We start from the raw sequence: 26,890 nt of genomic DNA on the forward strand, positions 1-26,890 counted from the left end.
CCAGGCTAACTACACTAATTACAACGTAACTGCTACAACGGACCAGACCAGAGCTCGGGTCCAGGTCCACGTGTTGGAGACTCGTTGAACGGAGAACGTCGATGAAGGTTTCTTCCAGGATGAACAACAACAACAACCCTGGCCCCTCTCGGGACCCGGCTTATATTCTCTGCGGCGTGTCTGGCTCCGCCTTTGGCCACGTCCACCTTCTAGAATTCTCGGGAAGGATCTGGGTCCCAATCACGTAACTACCCCTAGCCCCCACTTTGTGGCCCCTTTGTAGACTTAACTGGTCACGTGTCCTCCCGGGTCAACCAGAGTGCCATGGCCTCAAGTAACCTCATCCTCGGCCGGCACACCGAGCATGGTGCCATCTAGCGCTATCAATCAGCACTCACCGGGCCCCTCTAGGGCCGGTACTACACCCACACCACTGTGGTGTCCGCGATGTCGTCACACCGCACGCAGTGCCTCTCTAGGGCCGACACTGCACGTTGACATCCCGCGATGTCACTACACAAGTATGAAGGAGAGAGTTAGAGAGAGCTGGAGAGGGCTGTGTGATTGAGAGAGTGTGTGTGAGAGCGTTGATTTCAAATAAAGTATATGGCTGTAAGGAGGTGATAGGCTATACGGTGGATCTTGCACCGTGGTTCTTCATGTGTGGTAAGCGTTCAGTTAAATGTTATCTTATTGTACAGTTATACAGTAATTTGTATTTCTCGTGTAAAAACTAAATTCGTTCAAGAATGCGACATTTTGGATCCGTAACGTTTCACAACTTTCAAAATGGGAGGGGGTCAATGGGGGAAAATGGTGATCGTTTAACGAGTGTTCGTTTACCGAGCACATTTCGAGGAACATATTTCGCTCGTTAAGCGAGACGACACGCCTGTACCGAACTCATCGGCTGACTGCTGAACTGGAGCAGTGGCGACTGTGTGTGCGTGGGGAATTGGTGCGACGCCCCACTGACACAAGAATTCCAACAGTGTGAAAAAGATATTTAATGTTATGTTATTGTGTCATTTTAAATCCATTCTGCAGAATCAATTCAAAGTTAATAACTCCACGTGCGGTGCTCCACTGAGAGGCGGGGTCTCGCTGAGGGGCGGCCTCTCATTGGCCGATTCAGCCCCCTCTCCCAGCCAATCACAAGCTTCTATTTGCACACGGCCCTGCCCCCATTCGCGGGTGAGGGGCGGGGGTTGGGCGCAGTCTTCCAAACGAGCGTGCAAGCGGGTCCCGTTTCTAGTTAATTAGTTAATTAGTTAAGAGTTAGTGACACGTTAATTTTGTCACTTGTTAATTTCTGTTAGAGTAGCCTCTGCCGACACGGGCTCTTATCTCCGACCGTGATGTACGACGGTCAAGGTTGTGGCCAAACAAATACTCGCCGGAATTACAATATTTTATTGAAATATTTATTGAAATATGTATTGAAACTGGAGGAATCCGATGAGCTATAAAGCTCTTCCATCATGGGACCTCCTTTGCCAGTACCAAAATATGAGAATAGGTTTTTGCCCTTTTTTTCTGGCAACAAAACCTTTTAGGTTTCAGTTCGGTGTTTTAACATCTTAACTCCTGTTTTGTTGCCAGAAAAAAGGAGAAAACCTATTGTCATATAAAGCTCCTGTTCACACATGTCCAGTAGGGACAGATCAGGACGTTACAACAACAAGCAATGCAAAAATACGATAGGAGTGTAAAGTATAGGAAATGTAAACAAATCACTTAAAACATTTATGCAATCAGAATATTTATTTTTACTGGAGGAATCCGATGAGCTATAAAGCGCTTCAATTTGGGTACTCACATCGTAAATGTCGTGGGTCTACTCTCCAACACACCGAGGTGAAGTAGTAACTAATTGGTACATTTTGTTCACGTGATAAACTTTACTAATTGGCTGTGTCGGGTGGTGACGGGTTTAACGACATATACGCGCTCCAACCCAAACACGCCTTTATTATGAATAATATTGGTCACGAAGGCCTACGTATTCTAAAGCTTGTTTCACAGATGTCCAGTATGGGCAGGCAAAAACGTTACAACAACAAACAATACAAAAACATGATAGGAGTGCAGAGTATAGGAAAGCTAAACAAATAACTTAAAAAATATAAGCAAATACTCTTTGGTTCTTTCGGTAAAGTCACGTAGGTAAAAAGTAAAAATAAAAATAGAAATAAAAAATAAAATAAAAGTAAATTAAATCACGACGTTTCGATTGAAACACTTTACCGAAAGAACCAAAGAGTATGGATCATTGCAGTCACGAAAACTTCAAATCTAGAATATAAGCAAATAAAACGAAACTTTTTTGCTATCTCACCAGGTAAAGCCCACTGAGCTATTATCTTTTTCAGAAGCGACCTGGACGAAGCGGCTTATCGTCACGTGAAAATTCATAGCAGCAAAATAATCTAAATAATCTAAATGCAAATTTCCCAGTGCTGAAAATGTACCTGCACAAACTACTCAATCAGGATCACACGTTACACACAGCAGCTGCGGCAGCATCGACACCTACTGCTCAAACTTGGCAAGACCCTTCTCAAAAGAAGATTCCGTATTGAGACTCGGTGAGGTTTTTTTCTACCAGATCAGGCTCACTGAGCTGTTATAGCTCTTTCTCAGAAGCGACCTCACACACAAAATGAGAGCTCAACCAAGTGGATTATCACGTGGAAATTTACAGCAGCCGCAGCAGCATCGCCACCTGCTGTGAAAACTTGGCAAGACCCTTGTCAAAAAAAGATTACGTATTGAGACTCAGTGAGGTTTATACCAGACGAGGGGGTGGGTGACAGCACCACGCCCGGCCGCCTTTGTCTCCCCAGTTGCGATGTTCACACACCACAGCAGTTCCTCGCTTGAGGCTGAGTCGACCTAGGGGAGGCCCAGGAGCGGTTAAAATAATCGTCATCAGTGGTGGCCGTGAGCGGGAATCGAACTCGGGTCGCCGGGTTCATAGTGCGGCGCGCTAACCACTACACTACAATGCGTTACGCGTCCACTTGCGCGGGTCACGTGACAGATTTGACGTCACAGCTTACTTGCTGTACAAAAATTATATGCATTATTGAGCTCCCCCCCCCCCCCCCCAAAAAACACAAAAGTGTATTTTAATAATTTTTGCATGGTGTACAGTCTGGAAAGTACCCACATGGAAAATTTCAAGTTTGTTGCATGTCGGGAAGTACGCTAAACATTTTGAACAGACACACATAATCACAACTTTGCCTTTTATATATATGGAGATCAGGCCCACTGAGCTATACAGCTCTTTTTCAGAAGCGACCTGGCCACAATGATAGCTCAACTAAATGGCTTATCACGTGTAAATGTATAGCCGCCAAATACATATATAGGCGAAGACGAATTTCGCAGAAATACTGCGAAATGTGTATGCATCGTGTCGTTTTATAATTACACAACTGACAGACACGTGGACTTTTGTTGTCCTGGGAAGGACTTTAAGATTTCCCAGCACAAGCCACCTCGCTCACAGGAAAGTGCTGGGAAATCCAGCATAGATGGCAACCCTGGTACTCACACACACACCACTCTCACATACACACACATATATATGTGTGTGTATGTGAGAGCGGTAGCACTTCCCCCAACAGTCAGTTTAGGCTATACTGGGAATCTTTGTAGTTGTAGCTGTTCTACAAACCCGGCAAACCGAGTTCGATTCTGGCTCGCGGACAACACCAGTGGCAATTATCCAAATCGGTCCTGGGGCCTCCCCCTCGGTCAACTCAGCCTCAGATCTTATAGATTCATAGAATAACGACTGAGTTAAGCAGCCATGTTCAGAGACAATGATGTTACGCAATACGACGATGTGGTGCTGTAATGCAATGAAGTAGTACGCACATCATGTGACTTCCTTCACAATGAGTACTTGGTGCAAATGTGTAAAAACCAGGGAGTCAAAAGCAGGCACGATTTCTGGTGGTCACCCACCCACCGACCCCCTGGTGTGCTCTGCCCACCTTCACAGGTGCTCCCACTCAACAGCACTCGCCCCAACAGTCCCTTAATGGCTACACGGGGTGGGGTCTTTGTGTTTGCAGAGGGCCGCTTCAAGGTGTGGGTGAGCACGGGGGAGCTGGCCGCCGCCGGCACGGACGCGCGCGTCTCCGTGACGTTGTACGGGGAGCGCGGCCACGCGGGGCCCATCCTGCTCGGCGCCGGCAGCGGCGGCACCGGTGGCACCTTCAGCAAGGGCAGCGAGGATGAGTTCACGGTGAGCGAAGCCCGCGCAGCGAACCCGGCGACCCGAGTTCGGACACCGCTTATGGCCACCGACACCCAGAGAATTATCTGAACCGGTCCTGGGCCTCGCCGAGGTTGACTCAGCCTCAAATGAGTATGGTGTGCAAACATCAGAACTGGGAAGACAAAGATGGCCGTGCCTGCAACCCACCCCCCCCCCCCCTCGTGTGCCATGGCCGGCTTTCATGGGTTCTCGCTAAAACACTTGCCCCGACAGTCTGTTAAGGCTTCACGGTGGATCTTTGTCTTTTCGAGCCCATAGAGGATGGGTGCACGCAAGAAAGTGTATCCAGCGCACTGGCATTAGGGTTCGCGCATCTCTGCAGTGCAACTGATGTGTGTCGTGCGCCTACACCGTGTCTCAGTGCGTGCGTGCGTGCCTGCCTGTGTGCTGTCGTGTCACACCACGTGCTGTAGGTCTCTGCCGGGAACGTAGGGGAACTCTACAAGATCCGCGTCAGCCACGACAACTCTGGCGAGTCCCCGGGATGGCTCTGCCAAGCGGTACGAGTGAGGCTCCGAGGGTCTCCGCGGGGACGGCAATGCGTGTTGTTGTCCTTCCCCCGCAACTCCGATTAGCACGGTTGTCTACGCATGGTGCGGAAGAAGTTCAACATATGTACAATACGTACAACCCGGTTTGAATTCACACAATCGATCAGAATTGTCGGTGGTGAGCCGGCCAGTTCTCGAGATTATCCTGGAGGCCAACAGGATAATCTGGGCGAAGTAGACAAGAGGGGTGGAGATCAGGTGAGATACTTGAGCTTGTGAAGAACCTGAGGTGAACAACACGAGATGGACAGTAAAACTAATAATGATAATCATAAAAAGTAATCAATCAATTTCAAAGACAATGCATATATTATCAGAGAATGTTTTCGTTTGCATGTTCACTACAAGTATGTGTGATTAATGCGGACATAATTCCTTGCAAAAGGTTTATGTTTGGTGTTTGAACATCTTAACACCTGTTTTATTACCAGAAATGGTAAAACATATTCTTATACAATAATACTCATGCCATGAACAAACTCTTCTTCAATTTAATCGTGACTCTTTTTGACAATTCATTGCAATGGGTTCGAGAAATGATGCGTTTGAGAATCGTCACGTGACTGACGGATAGCCTCCGTCACGTGATGATTGGCTACGGCGCTGCATTTTACAGCAGCGCTGTTTTGCACTGAGGCCGCCTCCTCTGACCAGGGCCACCAAAAACGTTTTGGGGGACCGGGGGCTAAGGTCCAGACGAGGCCTGTGGGGTCACCTCAACTCTTTCCTGAGGCCCCTCTCCGGATCTGTGCTCCCGGAGCAAACTCCACCGGCCCATTAATTCCGTCTGCCGTCACTGCCGTTGTCCCCGCGGGTCCAGGTGCGGCTGCTGGACCTGCACACGAAGGAGGAGTTCGAGATGCGCGTGAACCGCTGGCTCTCGCGAGACGAGGACGACGGAGAGATCTGCCGGGAGGTGGCGGTGCCGCGGCGCACGGGGCCCGTCCTGCCCGGTACGGTGGTTGGTGTCCGCCGTCGTGGGTGGTTGGGGTGGGTGGGGGGAGGTTTGGCAAAGATACATCTGATGCATGCACAGCTCTCTCTCTCACCAAGTCTGTATCGCGCAGATGTCACTGTATGTGCATACTTATGTTGAACTCCTTTCGCACCGTATGTCGCCAACCACGCTATAATCCGAGGTGCCGGGAAAGGGAAACAAACTAACCACGAGTTTTAAATGCCACGTGCACTCAACCACCAGCTCCACCCGCACAGGGAGCAGCCCCTTCGCTACGTCTGATGTTGGCCCCGCCCACTGCCCATTGACCCCGCCCACTGCACGTTGGCCCCGCCCACTGCACGTTGGCCCCACCCACCGCTCAGGGAGCTTCACCCTTTGCCCGCATCATTAGTCGAGTGTGAGGCCATGACATTTTTAAACCCGAGACAAAATCCCGATATCCGCAGATGCTTCAGGTAGAGAGAGAGAGAGACAACGGGAGCAGCCTTTCTTGAGAACTGGGACTTCACAGAAAAACGACACACGGACACGCACAGCACAGCACGTGCCACGTGGTCATGCACTTGTTTTTAAATTCTTTATATTAAGTTCACTTGCTTGCGCGCTTACGACCATGCAAATCTTTCGGTCGTTTTTTAACCCACTTCCCGTGATCCAATCGAGCTGACATTTTGCACACAGACTCGTTGTGCGTGACAATTTATTTTCGTGAAAAAAACTTTCCATAACTTTACCCTTTTTAGGATTTTTTTTTATATATTTAATTACCAATTGCTTAATGGTGGCAGGCAATCATCTGACCCATAGAGGAATCTAGCCGCCACGCATGTAAAGGATTTATAGTGAAAAACTTTGTTTTTACGGGTTAATTTTTTTATTAATGCTCCTCATTGAAAGTGAGACCAAACAATTTGTCGTACACATCGATGTATAATCGGGAGCATCAAGTTTTTTGGCAAAACTTTATTTCCGGCTAGAGGCGTCTCACCGCACCTCTGCCTTGCGTCTGTGCGTGCTATAAGCCGGACATTATATTCTTGGTTCTTTCGGTAAGTCACGTAGAAGGGAAATAATAAAATAAAATAAATATAAAACAATAAAAATTCTCACGACGTTTCGACTGCAACACAAGCAATCATCATCAGGTGTGAAATCCCTTCTACGTGACTTTACCGAAAGAACCAATAATATGAATCCCTGCAGTCACGAAAGCTTTAAATCAAAATTTAAGCCGGACATTATTACCTTCATCTCACCACGCACGGATCGCCTTCTCCCCCGCCCGAGCCGGTGGGAGTCGCGGCTGTATTCACGAGCTATGCTGCCCCCCACCCCCACCCCCCCGTTGTGCCGGGCTGTGTGCGCAGCGGTGCGCTACGAGGTGCGCATCACGACGGGCGAGCTGTGGAACGCCGGCACGGAGGGGCGTGTTCATGTGGCGGTGCATGGCGAGCGCGGCGACACGGGGCCGCGCCTTCTGCAGCGCTCGCGGCACCCCACCTCCTTCCAGCGTGGCCAGGTGGGTCGGGCGGGCGGCGGGCGGCACCCCACGTGGGCAGCGTCGGCGTCAGTCCGGGGGCTTCAGTTTCTCGACGCGACATCAGCTTTTGTTTACCAGGCCGCTCGTCATCATCATTATCATCGCGATCCATGGGCAGATAGCCCCATAGGTGTCCACTGCACATTTCGTCATTTGTTTCCACTTTCCCCTCTGTCTCGTAGTGCCAATATGCTCAGGTAGTGCAACATCTTCCTGGCAATCTCTTCTAACGTCGTCGTCATCGTCAAGCCATTCTCTGTGAGCTCTTCCTCTCTTTCCGGTTCCTTCCATTTTTCCCGACAACACACTGAACATTTTCCTGCTGTTGTTCATCTTGCTACGTGTCCAAATAGTGCCAGTTTCCTTCTCGTCACTGCCTGCATCAGGTGTTATTCTATGTGCAACCTTTTTCTTGCTTCATTACTTCTACGTTGAACACTCTTTGGATCCAGCGTATGAGGCACTAAATTGCCGAAATCACGAAACCGAACGTCCGCAGCTGGTAGACTGGAGCAAGTGGTGCGTGGCTACTGGAGATATTGAAGAGGGATTCTGAATGTGGTGTGCCGGGTGCACAGTTCTTTAGCTGCCCACTGGCCCAGACAGACCCTGGCTGAATTTATGCCCCAGTGTCGGCGCTCTTTGTGTGATCATCATTGCTGTTTGCGTACTTGACGTGTGACAACCCACCCCGCTTACGTGTGACCGCGTGTCTCTGTGTATATGTGCTCACCTCGTGTGGGGAGCGGTAGTGTCGCGGTTATCGCGCTTGTGTAATAAACGACTCTGTCAGGCTCTCTTGGTCTCCGTTGTCGTTTATTTATGTTCTTCGTATCGCACCCCGCTGGTCCTCGGCCGGACCCGCGCCGCCTCCGCCGCGCGCCCCGCGCACGCTCCGTGTGGCCCGCACTCGTTGGTGGCCGCTCCGCTCTCTCCGTGTGCCCCGCACACGCCGCCAGCCACACCGCTCGCTCCGTGTGCCCCGCACACTCTGCTAGCCCCTCACACACCGCTAGCCCCGTCTACCCCACGCACACCGCTGGCCGACGGTGTGCGTCGGTCTTCGACCACGTGGCAGATGGCGCCGCTCCTCCCGCACTGCCCAGCGTGGCTTCCCCTATTCTCGCTCCGTTCCGACTCCTCGATCTCTTCCGGCTCTCTCCCTATATCCTTCCCATCACGTGACCCTGACTCCTCCTTCCCTTACTGCCCCCGTCTCCGCCCCCCGTTCACCTCGTCTCCCATTGGAGCCGAGGTGAGCAGTGGCTCCTCCCACACGCTCCGCCGACCAGGCTCCGCCCCCCAATGCTCCGGGCCATGTGATTGGCGCGGAGGCCAGCAACCACCCCATTTATGCTCGCATTACACTTGCGCTACGAACCCGGCGACCCGAGTTTGATTCCCGCTCACGGCCAACACCAGTGACGAATATCTGAATCGGTCCTGAGCCTCGCCAAGGTCGACTCAGCCTAAAATGAGTACCTGGTGCGTTGTGTAAACGTTGCCACTGGGGAGACAAATGCAGCCAGGCGTGGTGCTGGCCACCCACCCCCTCGTGTACCGTGCCAGCCTTAATAGGTGATCGCTAAAAGCACTTGCCCCAATAGTCTGTTAAGGTTGTTTGTCTTTTCTCACCTCGTGTCCACGTGTCCGTGTGCAGACGGACGTGTTCCGCCTGGAGGCCGTCCACCTGGGCCGCCTGCAGCGCGTGCTCGTGAGCCACGACTCCGAGGAGCCGGGTGGGTCCCGCATATCCATCCGCCCCGCATCTCCCTCCATCCCACGTCTCACTCGACCGTCACGTGTTTCTCTCCATTCCGCGTCTCTCCCCGCCCCGCGTCTCCCTCCATCCCGCGTCTCACTCCACCTTCACGCGTTTCGCTCCGTCCCGCATCTCGCTCCGCCCTGCATTTCGCTGCGCCCTCCGTCTTGCTCCGCCCCGCTATTTTCTCCATCCCGCGTCTCACTCCACCGTCACGCGTCTCTCTCCGCCCCGCGTCTCCCTCCGTCTTGTGTCTCCCTCTATTCCACGTCTCTCTCCGCCCCGCATCTCCCTCCGTCCTGGGTCTCGCTCCACCCCACGTCTTCCACCGCCCCGCGTCTCCCTCCGTCCCACATTCCCGCGTCTCGCTGCGCCGTCCCGTGTCTCCCTCTGCCCTGCGTCTCGCTCCGCCCCACGTCTACCTCCGTCCCCACACACCACTGGCTGTCTGCTGCCCTCGCCAGGTTACGCGTGAAGCCCGTGAATGAATTCGTCAATGAGAGAGATGGGGAGTCCCAGTGGGCTCCAGACTGTAGAGGACAGCCGTGGAGGAGATCTGTGGAGGAAACCCGTAGGGGAGAGATGTCGGGGAGAGCTTTGGAGGAGAGCTGTCGAGGGGAGCTATAGAGGAGAGCTGTAGAGGAGAGCTGTAGAGGAGAGCTGTAGAGGGGAGCTGTAGAGGGGAGTTGTAGAGGGGAGCTGTAGAGGAGAGCTGTCGAGGGGAGCTATAGAGGAGAGCTGTGGGCTTTCTTGCTGGGAATTTGCTGCAGCGACCCGTGCCCTGACTGTGATTCCAGGCAAAGGCTGGTACCTGGAGAAGGTGGTGATCCAGGACCCGCTGGCCGACATGGAGAGCGTGTTCCTCTGCCACCGGTGAGGCCCCCGGTCGCACCTTCGACCTGCGGTCATCCTCGCAGCAGCAGCGGCTCTTGGCTGGCCATCGAACAAAGATGGTCACTACATTGCTTTCAGATGCGCTTCTGTGGCCGTCTGAAACGCTCTTCCTTCCGATATTAGGAAACCACCGGAGCTATGCACTTTTAAATAATCTAGATTGAAAACGTATTTTTGTGTTTAGTTCATTGTCCTTCACCCGCACCTCTGATTAGCACACTTGGCTACGTATGGTGCGAAAGAAGTTCAACATACATACATACATACAGACGGGGTCAGACGTGGTCAGACGGGGATTGCGATTCTCACGCACGCCAAAGTTGCATGGTTTGCGATTTGCGTGACTTTTATCCAAACTAAAGGGTTATGTGATATTTAGGATGCTGGAGCAAACAAAACTTGTACAATGAGACAAAACATTGGTACCCACACGAACGAGACAGCAAAAGCGAGATGATATATTGCTTTTGTATTGAACCCAATGCAAGTCCTACGGCAACAAGAGAGAGAACATTCAGTGGACGTGCGGCCTGCAGATTGTGTCCTCCGAGCTCATGACTTTCCCTGTAGGGAATGTATTCATATGGGGCGGTTAAAATTTCTGATTAAGTAGGGGGAACGGGGGGGGGGAAACAATATATATTTTTAAATGGAATCGCAACCGCCAACCGTGACATTTCATCAGATTGCTGAGAAGTGCATCGTTGCACGCCTGCTTTACATCAGAGGGGATGCTTTATAATATACTTGGTCAGGGGAGTGTGGGGGGGGGAGCACATGTAGTAGTGTCTACAGACTGACTTCAGCGGTGACGCTAGGCAATGTTGTTATCCTGCGAAGGTGGAGCAGCGAACCCGGCGACCTGAGTTGCACTCTCGGCCACCGTTAACACCTGTGACGAGCGATATCCAAACCAAATTCTGGGGCCTCCCCTGCTCCAACCTGTGCTGACCCGCGTAGTGAATTATGGATAAAGGATCAGGGTTGCCCATCGCTCTTGTCACCGCCTCAACGGTGCCCGCTAACGGCATGCGTGCGCGCGCAGTTGGCTGGACACGGGCGAAGACGACGGGAAGACGTCGCGGGATCTCAACATCGTGGATCGAACGCTGAGCGCGGCACGTAAGTGTTCTTATCTTAATCATTATCATCACGATCCATGGGCAGATAGCCCCGTAGGTGTCCACTGCACATTTCCACTTTCCTCTGTCTTGTGCCAATATGGCTCAAGTAGTGCCACGTCTTTCTGGCACTAACCCCTTATGTCGTCAAACCATTCTCTTGAGTTAGCTATTCATACAGCAGAGGTGTGATGAGATGAGTCTATGGTAAGGATGGTGGTGCATGACGAATATGACGATGCGTGAAATAAACGACGATGAGAGTGACAGTGAGTGGTTAATAGTGAATGTGATGGATGGGTAGGGAAGTTGGGAAAAGGTGATGATGGTGGTAATGATGGGGAAAGCATGGAGAAGAGGAGTTTGTCTAAGCAAGAGAAAATAAATGAGTTTTAACAAAAACTGGGCAGTGAAGCTGATTGTGTGTGTGTGACACGTAGGGGCAGTTTGTCTGTTCTGTTCAGTCCACTCTATTTGAGTGAGACCTTTAACTCTACAGTGGTCAGCAAAAGTGGTTATGCATTTCATCATAATCACCCATGATCAGTCCACTGCTGGATGTGCTCTCTCGGGTGCATTCCCTTCTTTGGCTGCCGCTCCGTCGCGAAATATCGACCACCGGCCATCATGATAATCCTTCTAGTGACCCAAGCCTGAACGAACCGTTGTTGCGTATAATTCACGCACGCCATGCGCACACACACGTACGGTGGTCCTATGGAGACAGGCAATGCAGAAAACCTCCGCCACAGACACCACTGGAAGCGTTCACGACCGCACGCGGTGTTTGAGCCAGGAGACGCGTCGACGTTTTTGTAAATCTATCGGGGACGAGGATCTGGCCCCTTCCATTCTTCGTATTTGTTCCATGTCATGCCTGCGTCGTGCTGCGGGTTCTCATGGGAAGGCTCTGACCGCGTGTGCTCTCCGTGTGCGACTCCACAGAGCAAGAGCAGGAGCTGCTTGAGAAGGAGCTGGTGAGTGCTGCGCTCGCCGCGACGGATTCATTCACTTGCTGGGTTGGCTTTAGAAGGGCGGGGTTAATTGTTGTTGAGTAGCGATTTGCTGTCAGTAATGTTGTCGGCAATGTGTGCGTTGTGCTCTTCTCGTTAAGTAGGGTTGTTGCGGATTTTATCGTTGTCGATAATTGCATGCACAAAAATTTGCTAAAATATCGCTGAGTGTCGCGAATTGATGGCCGAGGTTTGCGAGTTGAGTGATGAATGTCGCGAGTTGATGGTTAAAGGTCGAGTTTGTTGTCACGAGTTAGGAGACGAGTGGTGAGAGTTGACGGGTCGCACTGCTTGTGCGCTGCTTGTGCGCTGCATGTGCGAGTAGTGGGCAGCCGAGGGCTGGAAGTTCCAGCGTGGCAGCGTCCTGCAGCTCACGAAACAAGCTCACCGGGCGCCTGCTGCGGATCAAGCCTGATGCCTCGGTTGACGCGCTTGGGGAGAAGGGCGACAAATACAGTGAGGGCCTCACAGCACTCTCCCCCACCTCTATCACCTCCTCCTCCTCATCCACCACCTCCTCCATATTCACCTCCACATCCTCATCCACCTCCACATCCTCCACTTCCTCCTCCACCTCCTCCTCCACCTCCTCATCCACCTCCTCCTCCTCATCCACCTCCTCCACCTCCTCCTCCACTTCCTCCATCTCTTCCTCCACTTCCTTATCCACCTCCTCTCCGAGCACACACGTAGGTCATTGTGGGGAAGCGAAGGGAGGGAGCAGGGCATGCCCCCCCCCCCCCCACCCGGCTCAAGGAGAAGAACTGTGGTGCTGGCTTGAGGTTTCACGAGAAGTTCTGGTCGCGATGAATCATAATCGTGATCATAGTGTAATAAAGCTCGTTGAGACGACTTCTGGAATCCGTCTTTTATTCACTTTATCTTACAGTTACTCCACGCTACTGCTAGGCAACGTGAAAGGGACAGATAGACCGAGAGAGACGCATTGCCACGTGGCAACTCGGAGCCCCGCTCCCGCATGGCCCCTTCCTCCGTTCGTTCCCGTTCTGACCCCGTGTCGTTCGTTTCCACCCCTATTTAATACCCGGGTCACGTGGTACGTTTCTGCCAATCCTCGTTAGCCTGCATCAAATCTTCCAGGCTCCCTCGTCAGCTCCCGAGACCACGCCCCTGACTCATCTCCCCATTGGCTGAGGCCAAAGCCAGCAGACCCAATCCTCATAGCTGTCACCTTTCCATCACGTCAGGGCCATGCCCCCAGGCTTCCCCCCATTGGCTGTAAACCAGGACCGGCAGAGCCAATCACCATGACAAGTTGTGATACGTCAGTGAGCCGGATATATTCTCATATTACAATAGGATCTGGAGGTGAAACCTCTGATCTGGCTTGTCTGGGTGGTGTGTGTGTCCGTCCGTGTGTGTCTGTGTGTTAAGGTTACTTTGAGGTGGCACGGCGGCGTGGCAACGTGCGGGCGTTCAACAGCCTGGCGCTGCCCGCGTACTATCTAGCAGTGGAGCAGAACCACGTCGTGGGCATGGTGAGGGCCACGACGCCTACAAAGCGACCCAGAGCACAGTCCAATGGTGTCATGAACCAGTGATTAAACTAACTTCGTCATAACCCGTTACATTTTTGAATGGGCTCCTTCCATTGTGTAGTGGTTAGCACACCACTGGACTTGCAATCCAGAGGGCGCTGGTTCTATTCAATCTGCTGGCACGGCAGTTGAATGAAGGAGTACGTTTTTTGTCTGTGAACCCAGCAGTACAAATGGGCACTCGACAGTTTGTCGAGTGGCAAATCGCATGTGGTGGGGTAAAGTGTCGGTACCGCCACCTCTTCCAGGACGTCTGACCAGCGTGGAAGACAAACACCCTCTAAAGGGGCTCTCAAGAGCTCCCCCTTAGTGGAGGCCCTTTCGGAAGCATTGGCGTGAGCGAGCGATTGTAGGGCCTGCAACTTTTATCCCTCTTTGCATTCTTAACAAGCCAATGCCGTAACCTCTCACCTCTCCAACAAACTAATTATGCAAATTCACCACCCGCCGTGGAACTTTTCCCAGCGGCTCGACGAGCGAACCGGTTAGACGCGCTAACAAGACGACAACGGAGGTTGACGACGATCGCGCGGCGTGTCGCCCCGCAGAGCGAGAACGGGCCGGCGTGCGACTTCAGCGTGTGCGTGCAGCGCGACCGCAGCGTGCAGCTCGCGTCCGTGCGCTTGCCCGGCCACGCTGTGCTCTTCACGCCACACGGCCGGCCCGGCGACACCAAGGCGGCCGCGCAGGGCCCCGCGTGCCTCTTCTACGTGCACGTCAAGGTGAGCTTCCCGCGGCCCCCCACCCCCGCTGGTCAGTGTCTGGAGACCGACGTCGGGGGTCAGTAGGCCGGCGTCTTGAGACCGTTGGTCAAACTGATTACGGCCCACTGGCCGGTGTCCTTCTTTGGCTGGGATAGTCCCAGTCTCGCAAACGGCTGTCCCGGTGTTCTCAAAGCTTGCAAAAAAAAAAATGGGAATCTATCACCGGTTTAATGCTTTTTGGCCTCACGCTCAACTCGTGTTAATTGTTCAAAGGGCGAAGCTACCTGAGTAGTGGGCGGGGCTGTCAGGAGAGTGGGCGGGGCCACGGGTCGCAGGTGAGGCCAGTGGAAGAAAGAGGGAGGAGGAGGAAGAGGAGGAGTCACTCGCTGCGTGGGGCAGGGCCAGCGGATGAGGCAGGGGCTGCCAGGTGAATCTCACCGTGTCTCGGTTGAGCCTCCCAGAATTCGTGGTCGCTGTATCTTGCCGCTCGCGTGCCGTGCGTGCCGCGCGCAGGGCGTGTTCCGTGACGGGGCGGTGCTGCTGCTCAACTCGAGCACCACGCAGGCGCTGTCGGTGTCGGCGGACGGGCGGTGCAGCGGCGCGGGCCGGCGCTTGGAGGCGTCGCACCTGCGCGTGCACGTGGTGGCGCCGCGCACCTGCATGTTCGAGAGTGTCGCGTTCCCGCGCAGGTTCCTCCGCGTCAAGGACGGCCACTGCGATGGGCTGGTAGGTGTAGCGGCGCGGTTTCAGCGGCCCCTGAAAACTGCACCACGATGGCGAGATGTTAACGACCTCGCCTGGTATGCAGGTCGTGGGTTCGATCCCGACCCTGACGCCTGCTGTAAACTATATTTGCAGTTTGCCTGTCTCTCTCTCTCTCTGTGGTTGCGTGGATTTTTCTTCGGGTCCTCCAGTTTTCTCCTCCACATTTAGGATCAACATCACACGTTTAGGGAATTTGGCTGATATACATTTCCACGTGATAATCCACTTCGTTGAGCTATCATTTGTGGCCAGGTCGCTTCTGAAAAAGAGCAAAATACCTCAGTGGGCCATGCCCAATAAAATGTAAACATTGTAATATTTTATCTGCGGGGCCGAGCTTCAAAATAAAATGTTAGGTTTTGGGATTAATTAAATTCATAACAAAGACGCATTTCTGATTTATATCCCCCCTAGAATCTATAACACCATCAACATCATCATCAGTTACGGTCAATTCACTGCTGGATTAGCTCTTCCCCAAGCTTCCGCCGCGACCTCTCGTGATTCTGCGACGTAATAATCCACCAAGCGCAATAACATCGACTTTGACATCATTAGCACGTACGTCAGTCACTCACGACCGGCGAACATATCAGCCCTGTGCCGTGCAGGGCATTGGAGACCCAAAGCAAACATTTTTCGCAGCTCGCGCGTTTTCTGTTCTTGGCCCTCTGTCTGAAGAACTGCGCCTGACTGCTGAGAATTATCCCATTCATAAAAAAACTAAACATTTAATTACTTCCTAGGATATATTGGATAGATTACCAAGTATTTTTTTGTCAGCACGGCACTCTGAAGCCCTTTGTTGGGTCTGCTGCGCCATATAAAAACGTAAATAATAAAACAGTCTGTTCTCCCATAACGCTGCGTGTTGTTTTCATCATGCGAATCGGATATATAACGCGACGAATGTATTTGGGAACACTTTTTTTTTTAATAACGCTGGATGCTTCTAGATGCTACCCACGCGCCTCGGTTTTTGTTCGGCCTGCGTACGCATCTCACGTGTTATCGCAGACTGTGCTTTACCCCCTATATTATTGATTATTTATTATAGCGAGATTTTTCCAGAGGGTGGTGTTCTTCAGGAACGCAACTACTCCCGCCACGTTATAGGAGAACATCTACTGGTGTGTGTATGTACATGTACGTGTGTGCGTGTGCGCATGTGTGCGTATTCGCAGGGCATTGGCGACAAGCACTGCCACTTCATCGTGCACAAGCAGCGCGACTGGAGCTCGGTGGGGCTGGAGTCGGCGCGCCACAAGGGCATCTTCGTGGGGCTGCAGGCCGACGGGCAGGCGCGGCCCCTTGTCAATGCCGGAGAGGCCAACACCACCTTCTACCCACAAGTCATCTCCTGTGAGACACCGGCCGCCTCTCCCCACTACCAACCAACACCGTGGCTACACCGTCGCCACCCTCATCACCGTCACCACCCTCATCACCATCGCCACCCTCATCACCGTCGCCACCCTCATCACCGTCACCACCCTCATCACCATCGCCACCCTCATCACCCTCATCACCGTCACCACCCTCATCACCGTCACCACCCTCATCACCGTCAACACCCTCATCACCATCGCCACCCTCATCACCGTCGCCACCCTCATCACCGTCACCACCCTCATCACCATCGCCACCCTCATCACCCTCATCACCGTCACCACCCTCATCACCGTCGCCACCCTCATCACCGTCACCACCCTCATCACCGTCGCCACCCTCATCACCGTCACCACCCTCATCACCGTCGCCACTGTCATCACCGTCACCAACGTCACCACCACCACCACCACCGGTCCTGGACCTCCGCTAGGTCGACTCAGCCTCAAATGAGGACCTGGTGCGATGTGTAAACATCGCGACCCGAGAGACAAAGACGGACGGCCGTGGTGCCGGCCACCCACCACCTCGTGTGCCGTGCCGGCCTTTGCAGGCGCTGCTCGCTGACAGCACTTGCCCCAACGGTCTATGAAAGTTACACGGGGGAATCTTTGAATTTTTACGTGCGTGCGTGTGTGTGTGTGCGTGCGTGTGTGCGTGTGTGCGTGTGGGCGTGCGTGTGCGTGTGTGTGTGTGCGTGCGTGTGTGTGCGTGCGTGTGTGCGTGTGGGCGTGCGTGTGCGTGCGTGCGTGTGTGTGTGCGTGCGTGTGCGTGCGTGTGTGCGTGCGTGTGCGCGCGCAGTCGGCAGAGAAAAGGCTTCGCGTCACCTCGACCTGTCGATGGAGGAGACGCCGCGACTCTCGTCGGCCCTCTCCCCCGTGCCGCTCGACACCCCCAAAGGTGGGTGTCGCGCGCGGCGGGCCGACCCGCCGCTGCCGTCGAGTGGTCACACGCAGCTCCGCCACACGAGTCAAGATAAACTAGACGGCTAAACTGTTTTTTATTTGACTGGGTAAGGCCCACTGAGCTGAATAGTAGCTCTTTTTGCAGAAGCCACGTGGCTATCACAAATTATATCTCGACGAAAGTGGCTTTAATCATCACGTGGAAATGTATAGCAGCCAAATACTCTAAACGCGTGACGTTGATTCTAAATGCGGAGGGAAAAACCGGAGGACCCGGAGAAAAATCCACGTGACCATGGAGAGCGAGACACGCAGACTCCAAATATACTGCAGGTGTCAAGTTCTGGATCGAACCCACGACCTCCTGTATATCAGGCAAGGTAGTTAACATCTCGCCACCTTGCCGAGATGCTGAAATTCCCCGTTCCCGTTATGGTGGTCAGTCTCGCCGTTGGACGTTTTCTTCCACTTCCATCTCCCAATGACTCTTCCACTTGTACTGTCGGCTCAGTGGCCGTTGACTCAGTCTTAAGTCACCTGAGCTGCCTGGGACAATCGACGTTCGTTTTCACCAAGGTGTCGCTCGTTTCAGTGACCGCATCGCTTGAATCACGAGTCGGGATGACGCCCCCCCCCCGCCCTCTTCCCCCCCGACTGGGATGTTAATTCCGTGACCTTCCATCGGTCAAATCGAGCGCCCTTGCCGCTGGCACCACCGGGCCGGCTGTTCGGCCGACACGCCCGGACGTTGGAGAGCGACGAAACGCCGACGCAGCGGAGTTGGCGAACGCCGATGCGTCGGGAGTGATGAACGTTGAGCGTCGGACGCCCGACGTGGGGCGGAGTGACGATAGGGCGATGACCGTGCGGCTGACCATCGTCGCAGGGTGGGAGTGGCGCGTGCTGGTCACGACGGGCAGCGAGGGCACGGGTGCGCGCGTGCAGCTCTGGGTGTACGGGGAGCGTGGCTCCGCGGGCCCCATTTTCCTGGGCAAGGGCGAGCACGACGGCATCTTCAGCGCCAAGCAGGAGGACGAGTTCCAGGTGATACCCCCCCCCCCAGGACCCCCCACCCCCAACCCACCCCCAGTCACAGTGTCCATGAACCAGTGCCTATGACCCATGTCCATCGTCCAGATGTCCTTGTTTATCGTCTGTTGTCTATTAAACCATTCCCATTCCGAGACGTCTGCCAGTTGCAGGGTGGGTCCCGTTCACTGCTCAAGCGGTTCGGCGTTTTATTTGCATTTAGAGAGGCGTAGCACCGCTGTTTTTACAGACGTTGTACTGTACTCACCGCAGAGAACCATAGCGACATGACCGCACTCTGCGGGAACTCGCGCCAAACTCTGCCACCCACCCTCCTGCATGGCCTTTTACTTCCAATTCCATTTGTAATCGATTTCGTTCTGATGACGTAGACATACGGAATTGGAACGGAATTGGAAGAAAAACTGAAGACGTATACATACAATTAATTGTCCAACTTCCAGTGTCCATTGTCCAGTGTCCATTGTCTAGTTTCTCTTGTTTTATGTCGAGTATCTGTTTTCCAGTGTCCATTATTTATTGTCTGGTATTTTAGCTTTCATTGTTCATATGTCAGTTATCCAGTGCCCACTTTCCATATCAGCTCCTGTTGTCCATTGTCCAACATCCGGTCTCCATTGCACAGTTTGGAGTTGACCACTTACCTGGATGTGCCTGTTGTATATTTGGAGTTTGCATGTTCTCCCCGTGGACGCGTGGATTCTTCTCCGAGTACAGTGATCCCTCGTTTATCGCGGTTAATGGGGACTGGAACCCCTCGCGATAGGTGAAAATCCGCGAAGTAGGATTGGCCCCCTAGGAATTTCCGTATATGTGTGTGTGGGTACCAGAATGTTTAAAATATGTATATTTATACTTTATATATATATATATTTTACTTAAATCTATTTAATTATAAAACCTTAATATTATACATTCACTCTCTCTCTGTCTCTCTCATAGGATACGTATTATGGTGTTCTACACTCACCAATGACAGTAGTATCTTGAGACTTGACTCCAGTAATGACGACGACGACGATGACAATGACGATGACAATGACGACGATGACAGACCTGTGCAGTTCGATGAATGTGATGATGAATGATGATGATGATGGTGTTACTGCACAGGTATAATGAGGCCTTTAAATCAGTTCGAAAAATCCGCGATGCACTGAGGCCGCGAAACTTGAACCGCGAAGTGGCGAGGGATTACTGTATTCCAGTTTTCCCTCCATCTATAGAATCAACATGCGCTTCGAGTATTTGGCTGCTATAAATTTCAACGTGATGATCAGCCACCTCGTTGAGCTATCATTTGTGGCCAGGTTGCTTCTGAAAAAAGCTACATGCTCAGTGGGCCTTACCTGGAAAAAAAAATAGTTAATCGTAAATAGTAACACAACTTTGAACACGGCATAGAATTAGCATCCTCGCCTACGAGGCCACCTCTGGGCATGTGCCCCGTCCACAGGCCAGCGCGCGTGGCCAGAGGAGGTGACGACTTGGTGGATGAGGGTCCGAGCAACGTACGGCCGCTGCGTTTGTGCGAGAGAGGCCCGAGACGCAGAACAGCAACAAAAAACACGCGGCCAGCCGAAGGAGGCTCAGGATCGGTCAGGAAGGAGAGAGCTTTTGGTCAAAACACTTGCCGTTGGGCGGAAGACTAAAGGCTTGCTTGGGCTGTGCGATTGTTGTCTTTTATCATCCTTGAACGATCAGTGCTTCCCGCGCACAGTTGCTTTGGCGCCGATTTCTATTCCCTTGCATTGCATTATCTTATATTTGTTTTACTTTAGTCACTTTGGTGACCGAGGTCACCTCTTGCAAATTGAAAATCATTCCCCTGGTCTCTTGAGGTCTCTCTCACCGTGCTAAATGAAATCAACTTGACATGCCCGGGCAGATAACGCTCCCGGACCTGGGCAAGATCTACAAGATCCGAGTGGCTCACGACGGCTCCAGCGAAAACCCGGACTGGAAGCTACAGCAGGTGACACACACACACGCACACATCAGGTGACACACACACACACACATCAGGTGACACACACACAGCAGGACACACACACACAGGTGACACACACACAGCGGGTGACACACACACACACAGCAGGTGACACACACACAGCAGGTGACACACACAGCAAGTGACACACACACACACAGCAGGTGACACACAGCAGGACACACACAGGTGACACACAGCAGGTGACACACACACACAGCAGGTGACACACACACAGCAGGTGACACACACACACAGCAAGTGACACGCACACGCACACACAGCAGGTGACACAGTGGGGGGGGCTAGCGCTAGTGGCTGGTTGGTGCTCTGGGTACAGTTCGCAGGAGTATTCCAGTCCGCTCCACTCCAACACCACTTGCCCATTCTTCCCATCGCTGCCTTTTCGCCCTCTGACTTCTCGTTTCTGGAGCTCACGTCCCGGTACCAGCGGGGTGTGACGTGAACGCCCCCCCCCCCACCTCCTTTCCCGTCCCCTGCCCCACCGTGACCTAGGTGGTGCTGCGGGGGCTCCGTGGGGGCGACACGTTGCGCTTCCCGGCCAACCGCTGGCTGTCGCGGCGCCACGGCGACGGGCAGACGGTGCGCGAGCTGCCGGCGGTGCGCGACGCCACGGGGAAGCCGCTCCACCCAGGTGGGGGGCAGGTGGAGGGGGGTGGGGGAATCGTTCACGCGGAGAGACGGCGCGGGGCCCGTGGGTGACGCGCGCCCGTGCGCGTGTTTGTGGATGCTGGGCGAGCGTGTACGTGTCGTGCGTAAGTCTCGCATGTACACGCGTGTGTGCAATCAGGTGGGCAGTCGGGCGTACGCGTGTGTGCATGTGGGGAGCGGTGGCGCAGCGGTTAGCGCCCTGCTGAACGAACATGGAGACCCGAGTTCGATACCCGCTCACGGTTCGAAACTCGGGCCTCCTCCAGGTCGACTCATCCTCCTTAACTTGGAAAAAAAAGTTTTAATAGTTTAGTTATAATAGTTTAGTTTAGCTTGTGTGCGTCGGGACGCTGTACCGGTGCATTGACACGTTACGCACGTGCGACCGCGGTGCAGTGCTGCGGTACCGCGTGTCGGTGAGCACGGGAGATGAGCCGGGTGCGGAGACGCAGGCGCCCCTCTTCTTGTGCCTGCACGGCGAGCGCGGAGACAGCGGCGAGCGCGAGCTGCTCACCTCCGACCACGCCGTGCCTTTCCGCCGGGGACAGGTGAGCCGCTGTCTCCCCCCCACCACCCTCGCCCCCCACTCTCGGCCCCCACTCTCGGCCCCAGCCGCATGCGTTGTGGTTACCACCCCCCCCCACCCCCCAAAGCTAGAAGCGGTGGCACCGCACTCACCTGTGTTTGGCACGTGACGATCCACCCCATCTTGATTCACGGTCACGGTGCAATGGCCTGGCGACGGTGGCCACGCTCGTGGCCTGTCTGTATGGGATAGAGTGTTTCCCTCTCGCATGCGTTGACTTTTCCCTGGATGCTCCGGATTCCTCCCACGTGTAAACACTGAATGACTGGCCGATAGCAGCTTCATATATCGAGGGCCACAGAGCTTGTGCGATTGTTGGTGCCAACTCAACACTCGGCTGCCTTCCAGCTTCTCTGTTCTACCTCGCACCTCTGAGTTGTTTTCTCTCTTCGAGAGTGAGTCGATACTGTGCAGCGGCATGTTACTAATATCAATTATTATTCAAGAACCACGTATTTTTTGTCTCGCATACACACGCAAACACACGTTGGCACACACGACACGCACACACACGTGTACGTGTATGAATGCACGCCTGCGTGTGCGTGCCCCCAGACGGACGTGTTTGAGCTGGAGGCCGTGAGCCTGGGGGAGCTGCGCCGTGTGTCCCTGCGCTGCGATGCGCGCGCCGCTCACGACCGCTGGTTCTGCCACGCGGTGTCCGTGCGGGAGTCGCCGCACTCCGACCTCGAGTACGGATTCCCCTGCAACGGGTGAGGATGGCGCACGGAGGGTGGCGGCGGCTGTGGTGGTGGTGATGATGGCGGTGGATGATGGCGGTGGATGTGGTGGTGGCAGCAGTGGTGATGGTGTTGGTAGGGGTGGTGTAGCGGTTAGCACGCTGCGCTACGAACCTGGCGACCTGAGTTAGATTCCCGCTCACGGTCAACATCAGTGATGATTATCTGAACCGGTCTTGGGTCTCCCCTAGGTCGACTCAGCCTCAAGTGAGTACCTAGGGAGACAAAGGTGGCCGGGCATGGTGCTGGCCACCCCACCCCCTCATGTGCCTTTCTGGCTTTCATAGGTGCTCGCAAACAGCACCTGCCCCAACATTCTTTTCAGGCTATACGGGGGATTTTTATTTTTTTGGAGGGGGGGATAGTGGTGATGGAGTGATGGTTGTGCTAGCGGCTGTGATGGTGGTGGTGACGTAACCGTGGGGTTCGCTGGGGCCGCTGTGAGATTGCATTTTTACCTGAACCTCGGGTGAGAATCATCGTTATCATCATCATCAGCCACAGTCAATCCATCTCTCATCTGCACACAAACTAATTTCACTACACCATTCTCTCAGTGGAAATCCTCTCACTATTATTCTTGATGAGCTTTAACTACCCGGCTTCACCCGAGACTTGGATTCTTGTCTTGGATAAATACACGGCCTACGCAGGAGGGTGGGGGGGCCTGACGTCAGCAGGCACACTGCGTGACGCTGCCGCATGCGGGTGACATCACAGATGTGACGTCACCGCTCACTTGCCATGCAAAATATATCCATTATTGCGCCCCCCCCCCCCCCCAAAACACAAAAGTCTATTTTTAGACGTGTTGTATTGTGTACAGTCTGGAAGCTACCCACATGCCAAATTTCAAGTTTGTTGCATGTTGGGAAGTATGCTAAACATTTCGAACAGACACACATATTCACAAATTTCCCTTTTATGTATATAGATTATCAGCCATCTTCCCTTCTAGCTATGTGTGCTGGGGTGAGGATATTGTATCCTATGACCTGATTCAGCGGTCCACAGGTCGAATCCAGCAACCGCCCTGATTACCACCGAGGGTGTATTTAACTACAACAACACACGACTTCCGTTTCACAGTGGACGTTAAAGGTCCCCCGACATCATTCGTGAAAAATAAAGAGTAGGCCGGTGTTTGCCGGCGTCAGGGTCCAAAATTTACACAAACCCGAAACTCAGGCGCCGCAAATGACTCAATTCGGTGTACACTGCAGCAATCGTCGCCCCCCCCTCCCCTACTGGCAGGCTAACGCCCCAGGTCGCTCTTGCCAAACGAGTCTCATCCTGCTATCTTCGAGTTATTCGCCGGTTATATAAAATAGACCTTAAACTCGGAGCCTCCGCCAGCAGTTCGAGCGGTGTGTCAGGCACCAGGGGTTGTGTTGCGCCACAGGCTGATTGAGGGGGGGGGGGGCTAGTTGGGGTTCATCCCACGACCGTTCGCTTCTTATCGACCGATTTCTTCTCAGGTGGATCCCCGAGGAGTTCTCTGTCGAGGACGCCCAGAGAGAGAAGATGCTGCTTCTGGAAGGTGCGTGCTGTCTTCCCGCACAGACCGAGGCAATCTGGCGAGCCGTCGTGCCGCGATCACGGAAACTTTGTGACCTTCGTCAGTAACGCGGCCCGAACGAGGAACGCTGCAACAGCACGCGTGACAGCCGACGTCTCTGGCAATGGCCCAGCCTCAGCTCTCTGCTGCGATAGGGGCCGTTGCCACGAACGTCGTCTATTCTAGAATGATTTCGTCTGCAGGGCCGTGTTGTTGGGGAACGTGTTGAGGCATCATCGTTTCTGCCTGTGCACCGCTGCCAATGCAGTACGTGTGTACTCTAAGTATGTTGAACTTCTTTTGCACCGTACGTAGCCAACCGTGCTAATCGAAGGTGCAGGGAAGGACAACAAACTAAAGACAAAAAGCAGTTCTGCAGAAAGGAGTTTTCAATCTAGATTTAAAAGTGCATAGCTCCAGCGGCTTCCTAATATCGGAAGAAAGAGCATTCCAACTATATTCAAAAATAAATAGTTGAACAAACACTGCATTGTTACTCTTTGGTTCTTTCGGTAAAGTCACGTGACTTTACCGAAAGAACCAAAGAGTATGGATTCCTGCAGTCACGAAAGCTTCAAATCAAGACTTTTTTGTTAATTCGCTGAAACGATCTTCAAACAAAACAATGTCAGACCCTCCCAAAAAAGAGAGTCCTATGACTCAGTGTGGTGCTCCTGGAATAAAAGAAAAATTGTTCTGATCTCATCACTCTACCTTCTCGGTGGGCGTGTTCTTGGCCTGCCATTCGCCAGTCTCGTTCGCTGGACTGGGACAGAGAGGCCCAACGTTTCATGGGGACTCATGTCGGGGGAAAGTGTCAATGCCCTGCATGCAGAGTGTGCTGCAGACGCACATGGTGTGAGCCCTGCGCTGATGGTTGCTCGTCTTTCTGTCTTGCGATCGTCTGCAGAAATCCGGAAAGTGACGCCCCTGGAAGCGAGGTCGGAGGTGAACGGTAAATAGCCTCGCCTTGGCCGCTTCGCTCTGCCTAGCCCGGTCCGCTCATTCGTTACTGTGCCCCCAGGGGGAAAGGACATTTGTATTGAAACACCCCCCCCCCCTCATGCCCGAAATAGAACGCTCCTTCATTCACTTTGGCACACCTGTGGAGCGTATCATTTCCTGGCGACGGTGGTTGCATTGTTGGGAATGTTTCTCCATCTACTGTTGCCTCTGTTTATCCGCGAGTAAAAGGATGTATCGGCAACTCAAGGTGGGATAATATGTGGGCACCTCCACCCCAACTAGCTATGTAGGTGCTACTTCTCGTAGAGGTACCGACATTCTGCCCATCGAAATGCAAACTATGCTTGTTCGCGAAAGCCTACATGTTAAACTATACTTGTTAATGCTTTTCAACTCGGGTTGAAAGCGTTTTTGCATTAGCTCTGACGACAACTCTTGTAAGGGGCCATCCATTTAGTACGTACGCAAATATCCGTCAACTCCCCCCTCCCTGTACGCACCCTGACTTTTTACACCCCCCCCCCCCCACCTGCGTACGTACGCTTGACGCCCCCCCCCCACCGAATCCTATAGAACGGCCGATATTTAATCCACGCAGAAACGATCAAGGATTAATAATATTAATGTGTTTAAGCAAACAGATAGTTCACCGCCGGCTGCATTATTATCGAGGCTTCAACTCCACCCCCATTTCCTATGCTACGTACATTGTCAGTAGACCCCCCAAACACAAGCGTACGCATTTGGGTTAACCCCCCCTTCCCCCCTCCATGCGTACGTACTAAATGGATGGCCCCTAAAGGATGGTGCAACACGAAGTACAAAGCCGTGTTGCTATTCGGAACTTTACCCTGGAGAACACCAACCACATTGTTCAAGGGCTGTTACCCTAAACGTGGAGACAAAAAAAACCCCAGTGTTAAAAGAAATTCTTAAAACCAGCGCAAAAATGAAGGGCGTGTCTCCCCCTCCCACTCCCCCACCGCCTCTCGACGACGTCATCGCGCATTGCCGCACGTTTATGACTTCGTCCCGTCGTGCGGCTTGAAACCCAGCCTCACTGTCGCACGTTGGAACGCGTTGCAGATCAAGTTTTTTTCTCTTCCTTGTTTTTACACCGATGAGTTTGCGTGAATCACCCTCCCCCCATAATCCGTGATTGTCAAGTGCCACCGTCGACTGCAAATGATCGCGATTGCCATCGTGTCTGCGCGTGTCCGTCGCGTTCTGACATTCGATTACGTACTTGCTTTTTGTAAATTTGACTTTTAAAAAATGTGCAGCTCTGCGAGTCTCTCGGCGTAATTTTTTGCTGAAATAATCGGCATCTTTAATCGTCGAACGTGAGACCTTTACATTTGATTTTTCTATTTAATTTAACTTTATTATGATTCGCAAGCCCTGAGATCAAAGATGCTCATGAAGTAATTGCGAATTGGCATGAAGACGAAACACAATAAAAAAACGACAGAACGTGCCAGCCTATCCGTGCTGTGGTAATGTTCACCACTTGTACATCTCATCCCAAATAAATTGCATGACGAATACATGAAACTCTCCGGTGTGATTTCTTTTTTTAAATCTCTCCGTACAATCAAGCCTGCCCTCTCACGCATGACAGCCCTTTCCAAATTGAAACATTTGTGAGCAGATTGATGTAATCAGACTTTGATCTCAAACAATTGACCATGATCGATGATGATGGTTTATGACGATGATTGTGATGATGACCTCACGCATATGGACAAGAGGTGAAATTTATAACCAAGTCTCATGACTCCCTTTCAGCAGTGTCCTGCCAAATGTTTGCAGTCGGAGGCGATGATTGCTATGTGTGTGGATGTATATACTCCAATTAAGTAATTTGTGG

The 26,890-nt window shown here is 52.9% G+C and overlaps 1 protein-coding gene across 1 annotated transcript in view; it reads left to right on the top strand.

The window, feature by feature from the left end:
• Positions 1 to 26,890, top strand: part of LOC133344041 (uncharacterized) — a 106,772-nt gene that overhangs the window by 38,721 nt on the left and 41,161 nt on the right. The window contains 22 exon segments of the mRNA XM_061553992.1: positions 4,089 to 4,261; positions 4,708 to 4,794; positions 5,666 to 5,798; positions 7,174 to 7,325; positions 9,007 to 9,085; positions 9,906 to 9,981; positions 11,048 to 11,124; positions 12,069 to 12,100; positions 12,462 to 12,509; positions 12,511 to 12,592; positions 13,532 to 13,635; positions 14,244 to 14,417; positions 14,913 to 15,125; positions 16,349 to 16,526; positions 17,355 to 17,453; positions 18,345 to 18,502; positions 20,397 to 20,483; positions 21,015 to 21,153; positions 21,567 to 21,718; positions 22,312 to 22,469; positions 23,975 to 24,036; positions 24,965 to 25,009. Of these exon segments, the coding sequence (XP_061409976.1) occupies positions 4,089 to 4,261; positions 4,708 to 4,794; positions 5,666 to 5,798; positions 7,174 to 7,325; positions 9,007 to 9,085; positions 9,906 to 9,981; positions 11,048 to 11,124; positions 12,069 to 12,100; positions 12,462 to 12,509; positions 12,511 to 12,592; positions 13,532 to 13,635; positions 14,244 to 14,417; positions 14,913 to 15,125; positions 16,349 to 16,526; positions 17,355 to 17,453; positions 18,345 to 18,502; positions 20,397 to 20,483; positions 21,015 to 21,153; positions 21,567 to 21,718; positions 22,312 to 22,469; positions 23,975 to 24,036; positions 24,965 to 25,009 (2,508 nt within the window).

The sequence above is a fragment of the Lethenteron reissneri genome, chromosome 19 (assembly GCF_015708825.2).
Source record: "Lethenteron reissneri isolate LAM-NWPU_2019-01 chromosome 19, ASM1570882v1, whole genome shotgun sequence".
In the NCBI taxonomy this organism is placed as follows: Eukaryota; Metazoa; Chordata; class Hyperoartia; order Petromyzontiformes; family Petromyzontidae; genus Lethenteron; species Lethenteron reissneri.